The following is a 19,570-nucleotide window of genomic DNA, read 5'->3' as shown; positions in this document are numbered from 1 at the left end:
GGTTCATCTCCCCCTCTGACTTAAGACTCCCCTTCATTCTTCCCCTCCTGCTATCTTCTTTTTCTTTTTTCTTAACATATGTTGCATTATTTGTTTCAGAAGTACAGATCTGTGATTCAACAGTCTTGCACAATTCACAGCGCTCACCATAGCACATACCCTACCCAGTGTCTATCACCCAGCCACCCTATCCCTTCCACCCCCCACCACTCCAGCAACACTCAGTTTGTTTCCTGAGATTAAGAATTCCTCATATCAGTGAGGTCATATGATACATGTCTTTCTCTGATTGTGTTTTTGTATTCTTTGTGTAAGTACCCAGTAGTGTGATTGCTGGATCATAGGGTAGTTCTATTTTTAACTTTTTGAAGAAGCTCCATACTGTTTTCCAGAGTGGCTGCAACCAGTTTTCATTCCCACCAACAGTGTAGAAGGGTTCCTTTTCTCTACATCTTCACCAATACCTGTTGTTTCTTGTGTTGTTGATTTTAGCCATTCTGACAGGAATGAGGTGATATCTCATGGTGGTTTTGATTTATGTTTCCCTGATGATGAGTGATGTTGAGCGTCTTTTCATGTGTCTGTTGCCCATCTGTATGTCTTTTTGGAGAAATGGCTGTCCCATGGCTTCTGCCCATTTTTTAATTGGATTATTTAGTTTTAGGGTTTTGAGTTGTGTAAATTCTTTATATATATTAGATACTAACCCTTTATAGGATATGTCATTTGCAAATAATCTCTGTGATTCCTTAGATTACCTTTTAGTTTTGTTGATTTTTTCCTTGACTCTGCAGAAGTTTTTTATTTTGAAGTAATTCCAGTAGTTTATTTTTGCTTTTGTTTCCCTTGCTTCAGGGAACCTATCTAGAAAAAGTTCTATGGCTGATGTCAGAGAGGTTACTGCCTGTGCTCTCTTCTAGGATTTTTATGGTTTCCTATCTCACATTTAGGTCTTTTATCCATTTTGAATTTATTTTTGTGTGTGGTGTAAGAAAGTGGTCCAGTTTCATTCTTTTGCATGTTCCTATCCAATTTTCCCAACACCATTTGTTGAGGAGACTCTTTTTCCCATTGGATATTCTTTTCTGCTTTGTTGAAGATCAATTGACCATATAATTGTGGGTTCATTTCTTGGTTTTCTGTTCCATTGACCTATGTGTCTGTTTTTGTGCCAATACCATACTGTTTTGATCACTACAGCTTTATAATATAACTTGAAGTCCTGACTTGTGAGGCCTCCAGCTTTCCTTTTCTTTTTCAAGATTGCTTTGGCTGTTGGTGGGGGGGGGGGTCTTTTGTGGTTTCATATATATTTAGGATTATTTGTTCTAGTTCTGTGTAAAATACTATTGGTATTTTTATAGGGAATAGGATTTTCTATATACAAGATCATGTTATCTGCAAATAGAGATAATTTTACTTCTTCCTTCCAGTCTGGTGCCTTTTGTCTCGTTTTCTCCCCTAACTGCCTGGCAAGCATGTCCATTACAATTTTGAATAGAAGTGGCCAGAGCAGACTTCTTTTTCTTGTTCCTGATCATAGGGAGAAATCTTTCAGTATTCACCATTCAGTATGGTGTTAGCTGTGAGTTTTTCATAGATGCCCTTTGTCAGATTGAGTAAGTGCCCTTCCACTCCTAGTTTTTTGAGCATTGATACAGCTACTTTGAAGAGTTTTATTTATTTATTTACTTGAGAGAAACAGAGAGCATGAGTGAGTGAGTGGGGGCCGAGGGGTAGAACAAAGGGAGAGGAACAAGCAGTCTCGTGCTCAGCACAGAGTGTGACACAGGGCTCGATCTCTCGACCCTGAGATCATGACCTGAGCTGAAGTCAAGAGTTGGACACTCAACTGACTGAGCCCCCCAGGCATCCCATGATACAGCTACTTTGGATACCAGCTTGAGATTACTTGATAAAGTTGAACTTAACCATATCCAACCACCCAGCAACTTCACTCCTAGGTATATACTTTAGAAAAAAAGTTGTTGCATTTTTATACTAGGAGATTGTACAGAAGCTGATGCAAGGATTGTTCAAAATAGCAATTGGGTTGAAAATAACTTTGATGTCTAAAGTAGAACGGGTAGATAAATTTTGATATATTCATGCAATGGAATACTGTACAATAGTTGTTCTCAAACTTTAGCATGCATAAGTATTAACTAGATTTCCTATTAAAACACGGTGTTCTTATTTATTACCTTACTAAATAAGTACTGAAATTTATGTTGAAATGGAAACTTCTCATAATGCAAATCAATAGTAGTGATTTTATCCATTTTCCAAAAATAATACACACACATACATAGTTTATTGGGCCCTACCCATATTTTCTGATTCAGTAGATTTGGGGTGAGACCTGCATTTCTAATAAGTTTTCCGGTAATGCTGATCAAGGAATACCCTTTGAAGACCTTGGTATATAGTAATGAAGACAAATAAATTCCATGTATCAACGTAAATGAATCTGAAAATCATGACGTTGAACGAAAGAAGCACATCCAAGAAGAATTTATATTTCTGTTTAAGTGAAGTCAAATGCAGGCAAAACTAAACAATATATTGAGTATCTATAAAGAAGAGAAAGGGAATTACTGCACAATTTCAAGGTGGTGTTTACCTTTTTGGGGAAGATAGGAGGTTGCAAATGGATAAGAGTATACAAGAGGCCTGTGGTGGTTGTATTCTGTTTCTTCATCTGTGTGATTAGTGCATGGGTGTTTGTTTTATCTTTATTCTGTAGACTCTGCATATGTATTTTATATAATCGTGTGTGTATGTGATAAACTTTGCACTAAGAAAATGGCAAAGTTATCTTTAAAGCTTGCAGGAGAACTGGACAATAAATAGAAGGCAGGCCAAATGTAGAAAGAGCTTCACGAGAGACGGCATATTAAAGTGGAAAGATTATGGCCCTTAGAGTCAGAAAGATCTGAATTCAAAGTTCAGTTCTACCACTTATCAACTATGTCATTGTGTGTAAGTTACTCCATCTGAGCCTCAGGTTTCTCATCTGCAAAACAAGATTTATAGATAACTTGCCTTGAAAATTTGTTGTACCTGGATCCTTTTTTTCCAATAACTGTTTGGCAAAAAGAAAAAAAAAAAGTAAGTAGAAATCTAAGGAATAAGAGTGAGAAAAAACAGAAAAGTTACAGAAAAGACAAGGATATTAATTATAGGGAGAAAACTGATGGATTTAACAGGTAGTTATGATTTCTGAAAGTGTAGTTTCAGGAGACAAGGATATACCCTACAGTGCAAATGTTCATAGAAGTGAATCCATGATTATACAATGAGAGCAAAGTGTTGTCCATTCTCTGGAGTTGTTTGGTAATGATATCAAAGGGAAAACTAGAATGTCAACTTGTGTGAGTATAGTAGACTGAAGGAAAACAGATCCCACCAAGCTCTGGAAGACCTGTACGTCTCTGAAAGTAAAAGAGGATTGAATCCAGGACCTATTCCAACATGTCTGTCAGGAAATGTGGCAATGCAGTAAATTAAAATTTGCAACCTCGGTTTATTATTTGTACTGATGGCGTCTATATTTGCAAACCCTTTTAATACCAGTGCATCCTTTCCCTAACTTTCCATTCTTAAGGCATCTCACATATGAATTGCTATAATTATTTGCCAAGGTTGGAGCTAATGAGTACAATGTTCGTGTAGAGGCTAAATGCCTTTGTAGAGAGAAAGGTTCTCTTCTGTGGGCCTAGACTGCCCTTTTAATCTGAGCCAGCTGTTTAAATACGTATCCTGTCAGGCAAAAGCAGAACCAGGCAAGAGACCACAGATAGTGTAGAACCAGCTAACAAGGATTTGGAAAGACCATTCAGAGTACATTGTTATTAATAGTAAATATGACCGGCATATCCTATAGGGAAGACAGTACGTTTTCATTTCATTCAGCCATGTTTCCAAAGGACCTTTGTTGTTACTAAAATCTCAAAAGAAAGCAAATATAATTGACATGTGGAATTTTGCTTATCAAGTCCAGAATATGGCCTTACATTTGCACAGTTTAAGTATTGACCTTGCCATTAAGTAAGTGCTTGCCACTCAATCAAATGTTTAAATGTGTTTTTCCTTGTATCATTTCATTTAAGTTAAATAAAATATCAGAAAATATCCTCAGGGATAAACCGGATTTTATGATCTGATCTTTTATAATTTTGATTTTCGTTGATCATGAGTCATTCTGCTGTGGTTGAATAAAACAGGCAATTACTTGAAAATTGTCTTTTACATTCTACAGTTTTAATGTCATTGTGATTTCTCTGTTTAAAATAGGAACATTTAAATCCAGCTGGGCTTTTCTTAAAGATGAAAGTCCTCTTGAAGAATGAAATAGCTAATGAAGAACTCCTTGAAGGTATCATCTCTGTGTGTGAAGAACACACAATTTTGAAATATCATTACCAGTTCGTTTAATATAGGATCTTTTATAGTATGCTAACAGTAAGTGCAATTTGATGGTGACTGAGAAGGAAATTGATCACATAGGAAAAGGAGAAGCCTGTCAGCTAGGAAGAAAAAGAGAAGGAAGAGGGAATAGTTGCAAATTTAATGGGTAGTAAAAAAAAAAAAGAGCTGAATAAAAACTATTTGGTTTTTTTTTTCAGTTTAGCAAAAATTGCAGCTGCCCTTCTGAAGTTGTCTAACACCATGAAAAAAGATTCACTTTGGGTAGAAAAAGCCTTTGTACTGCTGTGCTTTTTATAATTACTTGTATAAACATTGCTGTTTGTTTTTCAAAATTCTTTTTTTTTTAAAGATTTATTTATTATTTTAGAAGGTAGGGGAAAGGCAAAGGGAAAGGGAGAGAGAGTCTTAGGCAGACTCCGTGCTGAGTGTGGAGCTTGACATGGGGCTTGATGTCATGACCCTGAGATCACGACCTGAGCTGAAACCAAGAGTGGATGCTTAATGGACTGCACCACTCAGGTGCCCCTTTTTCAGAATTCTTAAGGGTCTAGAGTGTACGCCTCACAGGGTAAACATCCTGATACACATCTTTGAGTCATTTGGCAAGTCACTTAATTTCTTCCTTGCCTCAGTTTCTTCATCTTTAAAAGAGATATAATAATGTCTACCTCATTGTGCTATTTTGAGAATCCTTGAGAAAATGTATATAAAGCATTTAGCAGCATGCCTGGTGCAGATTTAGTGTGCAAAACCTGTTACCTATTATTGTAGCTATTATTATTACTGTTACTACTGCAAAAAGTCTCTCTATGCACACTGGCCCCTTAACAGTATTTCAGTTATATTTAGCTGTAAAAATAATTTAAATTCTTTTAATATGTATATGCTTTATTTTTTTCTATATAAAAATATAGTTGTATTATAGAGCTGTATTATTTTTACTATATAAAATTATATGCTAGTATAATAACTATCCCATAGATAATAACAATTTTTAATAAATAGGATAATAATCAAATTTGGTAGTAGCTCTAAATTTAGTTCTAATTTAGTACCTCTGAAACTTTCTGTGACCTCTAGAGTTTTAGCTAATCACTAGGAGACCTTGGAAGCTGAAGTGTCTATAGAGGATTCTGTATCTCTAGGTAACAGTATCATCTCAGTATACACAGGTTGAAAAATGTTAGGAACCAGGAAGACAACTCTACTTTTTTTCCACTAGGAGAATAAACAAACCAACTAACCAAGTAGAGGAATAGGCTTACTCAAACCAGTACAATATAGGAAGAGCAAAGGGATTATGGAGTCACCTACTTTAAAGTTGATTAATCTTAGATTAGAATTGCCCATTATAATATTTATCAAAATGCAGAGAAAAAGCAGAGTTTAAAATGAAACTGTTCTTTATGCCCATATTGTTTTTATTTTAATCTAGTCTCTTGATATTCAGAGTAATGAAGTCACAATGTTAGATTACAAATTAGGAGACTTCCCTGAATCCAAGTTTTCTATACCTTAAAATATTAAATTATCTTTTATTTTGTTGTATTGAGAGAATGTATGAAACTTGTGTTTTTGTAGTCCATTCATTTCTTTGCTAGTGGAAGTACTTTACTCTTAGAATGGTCAATCTAACTGCTGGTATTAGATTTCAGTGGTATTTTTTGTAGTAGAAAAAGTGGAAAAATATACAAGTTTTTTTTTTATTATGAAAGGGTAGCACATACCTATTAAGGAAACTTTTGGAAAATATTAAAAATATCCATAGTCCCACCATTCACTGGAATGTAAGTTCCTTGACAATAGGGATTTTTGTGTGTGTTGTCCACTACTGGGTTCTTAGCACCAAGCACAGTTTCTGGCACAGAGAATACACTCATTAGATGTTTGGTAAATAAGTAGTCTGAACACAATCACTTCTAGCAGTTTGATTATTTATTTTCAGAGCTTTTTCTGTTTTGGTTAAATTTGTTTGTTGTATAGAATTTTGACCATATAGGACACGCAGGCTTTATTTTCTGATTTTTCACTTACTGATCTTATAAACATTTTTCATACTAGAACGTATTCATTTTTTCTATCTTATTTCATACTCAACACTTTAAATGGTTTTTGTAATAGTTTATCACCTACCTATAGTGAACACTCAAGAATGTAGTTCCTTTTTATTGTTATTATAATCTACACTGATTTTAATATCTTTGCTTGTAAACATTTTCCCTTATTTCAGATGACTTTGCAGAAGTACACTTTTTGCAGTAGAGGGAATACGTAATAATAATAGTCGCTGTCATTTGCTGAATGCTTACTCTCTTTGCTATGTAATTTACATTCGTTATCTCATGTAACCCTCTCAACAAACCTAAGAGATTGGTGATACATTCCCATTTTACAGATGACAAAACTAAGGCACAGAAAAACTAAGTAAGTTGCCTACAGCCGTGTAGGTGGCAAGTGGTTTCAAATATGTCTGTCTGACTTCAGGTCCCAAGCTTTTAACCACTGTGCTCTTAGCATACAGTATTGCCAGATTGCTTTTCAAAAAAGATTGTACCAAGTTACTTTGCCATCCATAGAAGAGTACCTGTTTCACTGTACTCTGGCATTGGATGTTATCATTTTATAAAAAGATTTTGATAAATTATTAGGCAAGGCGTGGTATATGGCAGATGTTTAGAAAGTAGATTTTGAACAGAGGAAAATTACTGAAAATAGCTAAGCTTCCTCAGGAATGAAACTGATATGATTATTTCACTTTTTTTTCTTTTTTAGCTACCATGGAAATAATGCGTTTTGACGTGTCTCTAGACTTTTGTCTGAACGTTGCTAAACTGCTGATGGATCATGAAAGGTACAGTAGAATTGATTGTCTTTTCTTTAAAGACTAACATTTTTTAAGGTTTCCATTAATATATATTGAATATATCCATTTATATCCATCCGTATTCACAGAGCACCACATTTGCCATTGTGCTGATCAAATTAGAAGATGGAACTGGTTGCTTAATGATTTAAACAGTCAAAAGTCAAGTTAATTTTAAAATTAACAGTAAAATTTTGAAAAAGAAATAAAAGGAGAAAAGAATAAGGTAGTCGGGGCTGTGAAAAATAGGAGTTAGGCCTAGGTTAACCTACAGGGCAGTGTCAGGTGGAACAGGAAGGCATGAGCAAGTGCAGTTCTACAAGTAATGCACCTCTCTGGCTCTATCTCTATGGGACCATTAATGTCGAAAGGGATCTAAAGTATTTACAGACCTCTTAATGGTTTCCAGACTTCAGTGTGCATCAGAATTCCTGGGCAATAAGCACTTGAAAAGATGCTTAGCATCATTAGCCATCAGAGAAATGCCAATCAAAACCACAACAAGAAACCACTTCACCCACTAGAATGGCTATAATCAAAAAGACAGATAATAACAGATGTTGGCAAGGATATAGAGAAATTGTAACCCTCATACACTGATGGTGGGATGGTAAAATTGTGCAGCTGCTTTTAAAACAGTCTCTTAGTTCCTCAGTAAGTTAAATGGAGAGTTACCATATGACCCAACAAATCCATTCCTGAGTTAAATAGAAAATGTATGTCCATAAAACACTTAACATGTGAATGTTCATAACAACGTTATTCTTAATACTCAAATGTGGAAACAATTAAAAATGTCTATCAACTGATGAATAGGTAAACAAAATGTGGTATACCCATAGCATGGAATATTATTTGGCAATAAAGAGTGATGTACGGAACTATTGAATTACTATATTGTACACCTGAGATTAATATAACACTGTTAACTAACTAGAATTCAAACCTTTAAAAATTTAAGAAAAAGAAACAGAGTACTGATATATGTTACAACATGGATGAACCTTAAAAACATTATGCTAAGTGAAAGAAGCTAGTCACAAAGATCATATATTATATCATTCCATTTATATAATATTTCCAGAATAGGTACATTTATAGAGACAGGAGGTAGATTAGTGGTTGCCTAGGGCTGTGAGACTTGGGGAAAATGGGGAGAGACTGCTAATGGGTATGGCATTTCTTTTTGATGTGATAAAAGTGTTTTAAAATTGGGTGATGGTTGTACAACTCTGTGAATATACTAAAAACCATTGAATTGTGTACTTTAAATGGATGCTTTTGTGGTATGGGAATTATACCTCAATAAAACTGTTATACAAAATGATCAGTAGGGAACTTTTTAAAAATATAGAGATCAGGCCCTGCCTTAATCCAACAAGTCCACACGTCTATTCTTTATTAGTTCCTCTAAGTGGTTCTGAGAATCACTATTTTAGGTTAGTAAACATTTTCTGTAAAGGGCCAGGTGGTAAGTATTTTAGCCTTCGTAAACCATAAATTCTCTGTGACACTTCCTTTACTCTGCTCTTACAGGGAAAGTCACAGAAAATCTGTAAATAAATGGAAGCAACTGTGTTCTAATAAAGCTTTATTTACAAAAACAGGTGGCTGGTTGGATTTGGCCTGCAAGCTATAGCTTACCAACCATTGTTGCACACCAGTCTCCTACCTGACATGACTTCTTGGATGAGAAATGATTATTATGTTTCTACAAAGCTGGAACACACAATTTTTTCTTATATACAACTGATAATATTTTCCAGTAATTTCTAAGGCTGCTAGTTCTGCCATGCGGTAACATCAAAATCTTTTACTTGACAGTTCTTCCCCACTTCATTCTAACATTGTTCCTTAATATTGGTCAGTCACTTCTAGTTTGTAAGTATAGTAACTGGAAATGAACATAATACTACAGATGTGGTCTAACCAACAATACCTACTTTTTAATGTTCTAAATGTTCTAAACCTGCACTATGCAGTATTGTAGCAAGCCACATATAGCTATTTAAATTTAAATTAACTAAAATTAAACAAAATAAAAAAAATTTAGTACCTCAGTCACACTAGATACATCAGGTTTCATTAACCATGTGTGGTGAGTGGCTATAGCTTACTGAACAGCGCAGGTAGAGAACAATTCCAACATCATAGGAAGTTCAGCTGGGCAGCACTGTTCTAGAGCCTATGTTTCTTTTAATGAAGCCAATGTTAAGATTAGCTCTTTTCTCACAGCCACATCACATAGTGAATTTACTGGGCTTAGAAAACTAGATCTTTACAATATCAGTTGCTCTTATCTCTGAATTCAATATCCTTTACTTTTGTGATTGAATAAGTACCCAGTGGCTACACTAAAAGGAAAAAACCTAGTTCTTTCCTACTGTGTGTTTTTCCCGTGTATATTTCTTCGCTGTGAGTATCCTTTACTACTCACACAAAACATTTCACTTCTTGTCAGTAAACATGTGGAGGTTTTTCCCTACACCAAGCAATTCTTTGTGACACTAGTTGGGTGTCCTGCAATTCAACTCAATTCTGACACTGTCTACCCGGAGATAACATCAGATCCCACAGTTTAAGGGCTTGGTCTCACAAGACTGCCCCCCCCCATACTTCAGAAGCCAGTTGCAAGCCCAGGTTATCACGTATGTTTCTGACCAACTGGATATAGATCAGAGGTTCTAACACCCCCCTCCTCAGGTTCAATTAATTTGTTAGATTAGCTCACAAAACTCAGGGAAACACTTCTTATGTTTACCAGTTTGTTGAAGGACGTGATAAAGGATACAGATGAATAGCCAGATGAAGAGATACATAGGGTGTGAGGTCTGGGAGAATTCTGTGCACAGGTGCTTCTGTCCATATGGAGTTGGGATGTGGTACCCTCCTGGTGTGAATACGTTTACTAGCTTGGAAGCTCTCTGGACTCTGCACTATTGGGGTTTTATGGAGACCTCCTCACGTAAGCACGATCAATTACTAATTCTATTTCCAGTCCTTCTCTCTTCTCTGAAGGATTTGGGGTGGAGCTGAAAATTCCAAGCTTCTAATCATGGCTTGGTCATTCTGGTGATCAACCCCCATCCAGGAGCCATCCAGAGTAACCTCAGTAGAACAAAAGATGCTGCTAGAGCTCTTATCACTTAGGAATTTATAGGAGTTTTAGGAGCTCTGTCAGGGATGGGGTAAAAAACAAATATTGGAACAAGAGATGCTCCTAGTGTTCTTATCACTTAGGAAATGACAAGGGTTTTAGATCTCTGTGCTAGGAACCAGGGGCAGAGATCAATATATATTTTCTATTATCCCACACATATTTTATAAGCTATTAAGTTTCAACCTGATTGTTATAGCCTATTTTTTTTAGTTCTAATCCTGTGAATTTTAATTCTATCATGTGATGTATTTAACTACTCTTCCCAGTTTATGTTATCTTCAAATTTTATAGGCATTCCAGCTGTCTTCATCCAATTCACAGTACCAAACTTTCTCTTAAAGGACAAGATAGTATATACTTTAGGTTTCTGGACCACACAGTTTCTTTTTTTTCTAATTTTTTTCTTCAAAATTTTATTTAAACTCTAATTAGTTAACATATAGTGTAATATTGGTTTCAGGAGTAGAATTTAATGATTCATCACTTATATACAACACCCAGTGCTCAACACAACAACTGCCCTCCTTAATACCCATCACCTGTTTAGCCCATCCCCCACCCACCACCCCTCCATCAACCCTGAGTTTGTTCTCTGTCGTTAAAAGTCTCTTATGTTTTGCTTCCCTTTCTTTTTTTTCCCTTCCTACACGTTCATCTGTTTTGTTTCTTAAACTCCACATATGAGTGAAATCATGGTATTTGTCTTTCTCTGACTTACTTCACTTACACAATACTCTGTAGCTCCATCTACATCCTTGCAAATGGCAAGATTCATTCTTTTTTATGGCTTGGTAATATTCCATTGTATATATATACCACATCTTCTTTATCCACTCATCCATTGATGGACCTTTGGGTTCTTTCCATAATTTAGCTATTGTTGATAATGCTGCTATAAACATTGGGGTGGATGTGCCCCTTCGAATTAGTATTTTTGTACCCTTTGGGTAAATACCTAGTAGTGCAGTTCCTGGGTCATAGGGTAGTTCTATTTTTAACTTTTTGAGGCACCTCCGTACTGTTTTCCAGAGTGGCTGGACCAGTTTGCATTCCCACTAATGGTGTAAGAGTGTTTCCTTTTCTCCACATCCTCGCCAACACCTGTTGTTTCTTGGGTTGTTAATTTTAGGCATTCACACTGGTGTGAGGTGGTATTTCTTTTTTTTTTTTAATTTATTTATTTGTCAGAGAGAGAGAGAGCACAAGCAGGGGGAGTGGCAGGCAGAGCAGGCAGAGGGGGGAGAAGCAGGCTCCCCGCTGAGCAGGGAGCCCGATGCGGGACTCGATCCCAGGACTCTGGGATCATGACCTGAGCTGAAGGCAGACGCCCAACTGACTGAGCCACCCAGGTGTCCCGTGAGGTGGTATTTCATCATGGTTTTGATTTGTATTTCCCTGATGGTGAGTTGATGTTAAGAATCTTTTAATCTTTTCATGTATCTGTTAGCCATCTGGATGTCTTCTTTGGAAAAGTGTCTGTCTATTCCTGTCTTTTGCCTATTTCTTAACTGGATTATTTGTTTTTGGGTGTTGAGTTTGGTTAGTTCTTTATAGATTTTAGATACTAACCCTTTATCAAACATGTCATTTGCAAATATCTTATCCCATTATGTAAGCTGCCTTTTAGTTTTATTGATATTTTCCTTCGCTGTGCAGAAGCTTTTTATCTTGATGAAGCCCCAGTAGTTCATTTTTGCTTTTGTTTCTCTTGTCTCCATAGACATGTCTAGTAGGAAGTTGCTGCGGCTAAAGTCAACGAGGTTGCTGCCTATGCTCTCCTGTAGAATGTTGATGGTTTCCTGTCTCACATTTAGGTCTTTCATCCATTTTGAATTTATTTTTGTGTATGGTGTAAGAAAGTGGTCCAGTTTCACTCTTCTATATTTTACTGTCCAGTTTTCCCAACACCATTTGTTGAAGAGACTGTCTTTTTTCCATTGGATATCCTTTCCTGCTTTGTTGAAGATTAGTTGACCATATAGTTGTGGCTTCATTTCTGAGTTTTCTGTTCTGTTCCATTGATCTAAGTCTGTTTTTGTGCCAGTACCATACTGTCCTGATCACTACAGCTTTGTAATATAGCTTGATGTCTGGAATCATGATGCCTCCAGCTTTGTTTTTCTCTATCAAGATTGTTTTGGCTGTTTGGGGTCTTTGGTGGTTCCATACAAATTTTAGGATTGTTTGTTCTAGCTCTGGGAAGAATGCTGTTGGTATTTTGATAGGGATTGCATCAAATGTGTAGATTGCTTTGGGTAGTATAGACATTTGAACAGTATTTGTTTTCCAATCTGTGAGCATGGAATGTCTTTCCATTTCTTTGTGTCATCTTCAATTTCTTTCATCAGGGTTTTATAGTTTTCAGAATACAGATCTTTTACCTCTTTGGCTAGGTTTATTCCTAGGTGTCTTATGGGTTTTGGTCCAATTGTAAATGGGATCAGTTCCTTGATTGCTCTTTCTGCTGCTTCATTATTGGTGTATAGGAATGCAACATATTTCTGTATGTTGATTTTATATCCTGCAACTTTGCTGAATTTGTGTATCAGTTCTAGCAGTTTTTGGTAGAGTCTTTCAGGTTTTTTACATAGAGAATCATGTCATCTGCGAATAGTGAAAGTTTGACATCTTCCTTGCTGATTTGGATGCCTTTTATTTCTTTGTGTTGTCTGATTGCTGAGGCTAGGACTTCCAGTACTATGTTAAATAACAGTGGTAAGAGTGGACATCCTGTCCTGTTCCTGACTATAAAGGAAAAGCTCTCAGTTTTTCCCCATTGAGGATGATATATATGTGTGGGTTTATTCCTGGGTGGTCTGCTCTATTCCTTTGATCTATGTGTGTGTTTTCATACCAGTACTATACTGTTTTGATTATTGTATCTTTGTAGTATAGTGTGAAATCCAGGAGCATGATACCCTCCAACTTTGCTCTTCTTTCTCAAGATTGCTTTGGCTATTCAGGGTTATTTGTAGTTCTATATAAGTTTTAGGATTCTTGTCCTACTTCTGTGAAAAATGCCATTGGTATTTTCTTTTTTGTTGTTTTGATATCAGGGTAATTCTGGCTTCATTAAATAAATTTCAAAGTGTTCCCTTCTCTAATTTCTTGGAAGAGTTTGAGAAGGACTGGCATTTATTCTTTAAATATTTGGTAGAATTTGGGAGTAAAGCCATCTAATCCTGAGCTTTTCTTTGTTGGGAGATTTTTGATTACTGCTTCAATGTCTTTGCTAGTTATAGGTCTGTCGGGTTTTCTATTTCTTAATGATTCAGGCTTCGTAGGTGGTTGTGTTTCTAGGAAATCATGCATTTCTTCTAGGTTATCCAATTTGGTATATAAGTTTTCATGGTAGTCCCTTATAATTATTTTAATTTTTGAGGCATCAGTTGTAATTTCTTTTCTTTCATTTCTGATTTTATTCACGTCTTCTTTTCTTCTTAATCTAGCTAAAAATTTGTCACTTTTGTTTATCTCTTCAAAAAACCAACTCTTAGTTTCATTGATTTTTTTCTAATGTTACTCTAGTCTCTATTTCTTTTATTTCTGCTCTAATTTTATTATTTCCTTCCTTCTGGTAGTTTTGTGGTTCGTTTGTTCTTCTTTTGCCTATTCCCTTAGTTGTAAAATTAGGTTGTTGATTTGAGATCTTTCTTGTTACTGAATGTAAGCATTCATAGGTATAAATTTCTCCCTTAGCATGGCTTTTTTTGTTTCCTGTAAGCTTTGGTAGGTTGTATTTTCATTTTCATTCAGTCTTAAGTTTTTTCTAATTTCCCTTGTGATTTCTTCTTCATTTCATTGGTTGTTTAAGTCTATTGAGGGGTGCCTGGGTGGCTCAGTCAGTTGAGTTTCTGACTCCTGATTTCAGCTCAGGTCATGATCTCAGAGTCATGAAATCGACCCCCACATTGTGCTCTGCAGTGGGCATGGAGGCTACTTAAGATTCTCTCTCTCCTTCTGCCCTCTGCCCTGCTTTTGCTCTCTCTCTGTATAAACAAACAAACAAACAAATAAATAAGTGAAATCAAATCTACTGAGACTAAATTTGTGGCCTAACATTTGGTCTATCCTGGAAAATGTTCCATGTGCCCTTGAGAAGAATGTGTATTCTGTTATTGGGTAGACTGTGCTGTATATGTCTCTTGGTTTATTGTGTTGTTAAAGTCCTCTATTTCTTACTTTTGTCCGGTTCTATCCATTTTTGAGAAGAGGTCTTGAAGTCTCCAACTATTATTGTAGAGCGCTCTCTTACTTTCAATTCTCTTAAATTGATGGTCTGCTATTATTGTTATATCTTCTTGCTGTATTGGGTTTTTAATTAATGCATAATGTCTTTCTTTGTCTTTTGTAACTTTTTAAATTTAAAGTCAGTTTTATTATAACCACCCCTGCTCACTTTTGGTTACTGTTTGTATGGAATATCTTCTATCATTTCACTTTCTACCTGTTTGTGTTTTTGAATCTAAAGTGAGTCTCTCCTGGACAGTATATAGTTGGATTATATCTATCCATTCTTCCAATCTCTGTCCTGTGATTGGAGTTTCATCCATTTACATTTAAAGAAATTACTTATAAGGAGGGGCTTTTGTTATATTTTATTGTTTGTTTTATATATACACCTCATAGTGTTTTTTTTTTGTCCCTCATTTCCTGAATGTTGTATTTAAGACTGACAAACTTTTCTCCCCAATTCTACATTCTAAAGGAATTTATCGCATAGCAGAGTTTACAAATCGGTGGACCATGAGCTGGATATGGCCAGAAATGTGTTGCATAAAGATGAATTAATTGCCAATATTTAACAATTTTAAATAAAAATCTGGATTTCTGACTTCTCTTGAAAAATCTGGAAACATTTGGTCAGTATTCCTGCTAAGCAACAATCATTTGGAGCTAAGTGGCCATTGCCACCGTTAGACATTGGGGCATGTATTCTCCAGTTTAACATAGTCCACACACTTCCTTATTTTCTACCTTATCCTGTGTGTCAAGTTGTCACTTGTCTTTTTTTTGTGTTGTTATTAGTCATAGAGCAGATATAAGGGGAAACTAAATGTTTATGGCACCCACATCTCTTTTTTAAAAGTGAGAGAATGTAAGCTAGACTGAGAGGGCATTTCACAAAAATAAGAGAACAAATTTCTTTGTGATGGAAATAAAAGATTCTGGTGTGTTTAATATACAAAGTGTGTCTGTGTCAAGTAAATACAACTTACAAGCTCATTATAAAGCGAAATAAAGGAGAAACTATGGCTAGTGTACAGAAAAGTGATGTCATGAAAACTTAACTGAATAAAATAAGCAATCCTGTTATAAAGTGCAATTTTATAGCTATATGTTAAGGAAAAAGATTGCCCAGGAGTCAAACACTTTTACAGATGACAGGTTACAAAAAAGTATCTATTGAGAGAGGCACAAGATGTGTTCTTAAGTTTCAAATGCAAATCTAATCCGAAATGCTGTTGTTTGGCATGTTGAAGATATGGTTGGTAATTTATTGGACGGGTTGCTTTAAAAGGGGTTATCTCTTCTTCTTTTTTTTTTTTTTTTAAAGATTTTATTTATTTATTTGACAGAGACACAGCGAGAGAGGGAACACAAGCAGGGGGAGTGGGAGAGGGAGAAGCAGGCTTCCCGCTGAGCAGGGAGCCTGATGTGGGCCTCGATCCCAGGACCCTGGGATCATGACCTGAGCTGAAGGCAGACGCTTAACGACTGAGCCAGGCGCCCCAGGGGGGTTATTTGTTCTTTGTTGTTGTTGCATAGACAGATGTAATAGTGCCCAGTAAAGCATATTTATTTGTGGTGTCAATGAGAATTTTGATATGACAGAACTTTTGAACACTGTTGCTGTGTTTTACAAGTTTAGTATTGATTGGTCAACATAATTTGTGTGACTACAGAAGATATTTCTGCAATAGTTAGTTATTAAAATAAATCTTGATTTGAAATTTAAATACAAGGTTGAGGTGTTTTTTAAGAGTGTAAGATGTCTATTAATTGTATAATTTACCAGGAAGCACTTTGTGCTAAAAAGCTAAAACTCAAACATGTGGATGTGTTAATAATACACGTATGGATGGATATTCTTCTGTGGCTTCAACAGAGATTATTGCTTTGTTGGGTAAATTTGATGCATAATACAGTAGTTGCATCTATTTCTTGGAGGTTAGGGGGCTTATTGGATGAGGTGCTGTTAAAGGTTGGGTTGTCCTGAAGGCCGACTTTAAGACGGTGTTTAGTGTGCACATAGTTTATTAAGGGGTGCTCTTAGGATCAGTGCCTATGAGGGGAGGAAGAAAAGGACGCTGGACTAGGTAAAGGGAGAAATTGGGCTAATGTAGAGTTGCAAGGCCTCAGCTTACCCCACCGGGAACTCTGAAGCTGGGATGGTCCTTCAGAATTGTTTCCATTAGAATAAGATGGCTATGTCTTGTAGCCTGGTGTTGAGTAGTCTTGGATCCCACCTGCCCTGGAAAGGGGGCATAATCTTGGATAAGATGGCTCTCTTCAGGGTAATTCCTAAAGAGCCATCTGGAAATAAATACTTCAGTCCTGAAGGGGAGATCTGTATGATGCAACACAGCATTCATGACAAGGTGCTAAATAAAGAGATATTTTTTGAACTGTTGAAAGAATTCAACTTGTTCATGTCATCCACGAGAAAATTTCTGCCTCAGCTCAAAGACTTGACCTCTTTGGTGACTATGACAACCCATATAAACACTCTGAATCTCTCTCTCTCTGCAAATGCATTCATAAGTAATTACAGAAATGAAAATTGTAATTCATATGTTCTTAGTGAAGTAATTTCTTTGGGAAACTCATTTGGCAAAAGAGTAATCTGACTCACTTCTCTATGCTTAAATTGGCTTCCAGAGATAGAAGTGATTACCTAAACTACATATTCAAAGATTGAATTCGTAAAATGTTTTGTCATTTCCAACATTATGATAATGAAAAACTATTTATTTTGCCTTTCTCAATTAATACTACTAATGTGAAAGAAGAACTACAAATTGAACTGTAGTATAATGTGGTATTGAATTCTAATTAGACAACTTAGGCATATCAGATGTGGACATTAATTGCTTTTGGTCAGATGCCATTCATTCATTCCACTTTCCAACTGACATCTCTTGATAACAGTACCCAAATTTTCATGTGGGCATCTACGTTTCCCTGTCAGCCCAGGTGGTTGTTGACATATTGGTATAGAAAAGTTTCACGTTTCTATTTCCCAATCAACAGAGAAATCAATTTCAAAAGGAAAATTTGATAAATTAAGTGTTTTTATTTTTAAATTTCAAATTTAAAGTATAGCTTCTATTTTCTTACCTGTTTGTACTATGTTGTTAACAATGCTATACCATTTTTCAGTTAATAATAAGGTTCAGGGACGCCTGGGTGGCTCAGTCATTGGGCGTCTGCCTTTGGCCCAGGTCGTGATCCTGGGGTCCTGGGATCTGGCCCCGCATTGGGCTTCCTCCTCTGCAGGAAGCCTGCTTTTCCCTCTCCCACTCCCCCTGCTTGTGTTCCCTCTCTCACTGTCTCTCTCTCTCTGTCAAATAAATAAATAAAATCCTTAAAAAATAATAATGTTTCATTATATATCTGGCAGTTGCTTTTTCTTATAGTCTGTTTCACTCATTTATGTTACACACTTGGCATCTGTAGACAGTATAGGAAGTTGCATTATATAATGGACAATGATAATTTTATAGCAAAAGCATAAATATATTTTATATAGAGAAGTTTGTTTTAGCAATAAAAGCTAAGTGTGCAGAACATTAACTTAGAAAGTGAATGCAGTTCTGCTATGTACTGTAAGCTAATGTTGTATAGACCTAGGCTTCTGATGATGCACCTTGATGTAAGGATAACATTTTGAATACATTGATAAATGGATGGAAATACCATGTCTCTCAAGTGATTTTTTTTTTTTAATTTCACCTTTTCTAGTCAAGCTTCATTAGAAGTTAGTGTGCAGACAATTCTAGGTGACACACTTAGGAGATCCTGGTAATATGTTGTGGTATAATAAAGGAAGACCATATGCTTTAAATTATACAAAAGCAGTTAGATGGCTTGATATTCTGTTATTATGAGTGATTTTTCCTGAAATTGTTAGATTATGTCTGTTTACTCTCTGACTTTATCATTTAAGTAAACTTGTCAGAAGACAAAATAAGATTAATTTGGCATGCCTTTTTCTGAACAAATTCTTGCTGTTTTATGTTAATGCTTCTCAGATTTTAATGTGTATATGAATAGCTCAAGATCTTGTTAAGATAGAGATTCTAATTCAGTAGGTCTGGGGTGAGGCTTGAGATCTGCATTTCTATTAAGCTTTCCACGTGATGCTGATGATGTTTGTCTGTGGACCACACATTGAGTAGCCACGTTAGGGAGTCTGTTGCTCTCTTTAAAAAAATCAAAGTTTTGGGCGCCTGGTTGGCTCAGATGGTTAAGCGTCTGTCTTCGGCTCAGGTCATGATCCCAGGATCCTGGGATCGAGTCCCACATTGGGCTCCCTGCTGCTTGGGAGCCTGCTTCTCCCTCTGCCTCTCTCTCTCTCTCTCTGTCTCTCATGAATAAATAAATAAAATCTTTAAAAAAAATCAAAGTTTTCCTTCTTCAGTCTTCATCACCCCTTCAGTTTTCTGTATGTAATTTATTAAAGACTTCTATAACTTAAAAGTCTCATTTATAAATCTGGGGGTCCTGAACTCTTTTGCAACAACTAAGTTACTATTACATCTTCTCACCTTGAGCTTTAATTCTTTCTTTTCAAAATTTTTATCTATTTTATTTTTTATTCTATAAACATACCATGACTATAATAAAAATTTTAAAAGAAAAAAAGATCATATCTGGGGTTCCTAGGTGGCTCAGTTGTTAAGCGTCTGCCTTTGGCTCAGGTCATGATCCCAGGGTCCTGGGATCGAGCTTCACATCGGGCTCCCTGCTCAGCGGGAAGCCTGCTTCTCCCTCTCCCTCTCCCACTCCCCCAGTTGTGTTCCCTCTCTCGCTGTGTCTCTCTTATCAAATAAATAAATAAAATTTTAAAAAAATAAAAAGAAAAAAGATCATATCTAATCTTACACTTAAGA

The 19,570-nt window shown here is 36.0% G+C and overlaps 1 protein-coding gene across 3 annotated transcripts in view; it reads left to right on the top strand.

The window, feature by feature from the left end:
• The window catches only part of TEX11 (testis expressed 11), a 298,719-nt gene that overhangs the window by 115,239 nt on the left and 163,910 nt on the right, over positions 1-19,570 (top strand). For all 3 annotated transcript variants that reach the window (XM_073885803.1, XM_025888290.2, XM_073885802.1), the window contains exons 12-13: positions 4,297-4,378; positions 7,204-7,282. In XM_073885803.1, coding sequence (XP_073741904.1) covers positions 4,297-4,378; positions 7,204-7,282 — 161 coding nt within the window. The remainder of the gene's footprint in view (positions 1-4,296; positions 4,379-7,203; positions 7,283-19,570) is intronic.

This window comes from Callorhinus ursinus, unplaced genomic scaffold, assembly GCF_003265705.2.
Source record: "Callorhinus ursinus isolate GAN/ISIS: 27379988/994484 unplaced genomic scaffold, GSC_fseal_2.0 scaffold66, whole genome shotgun sequence".
NCBI classification, from domain to species: domain Eukaryota; kingdom Metazoa; phylum Chordata; class Mammalia; order Carnivora; family Otariidae; genus Callorhinus; species Callorhinus ursinus.
This window is presented reverse-complemented; position numbering and strand designations above follow the sequence as displayed.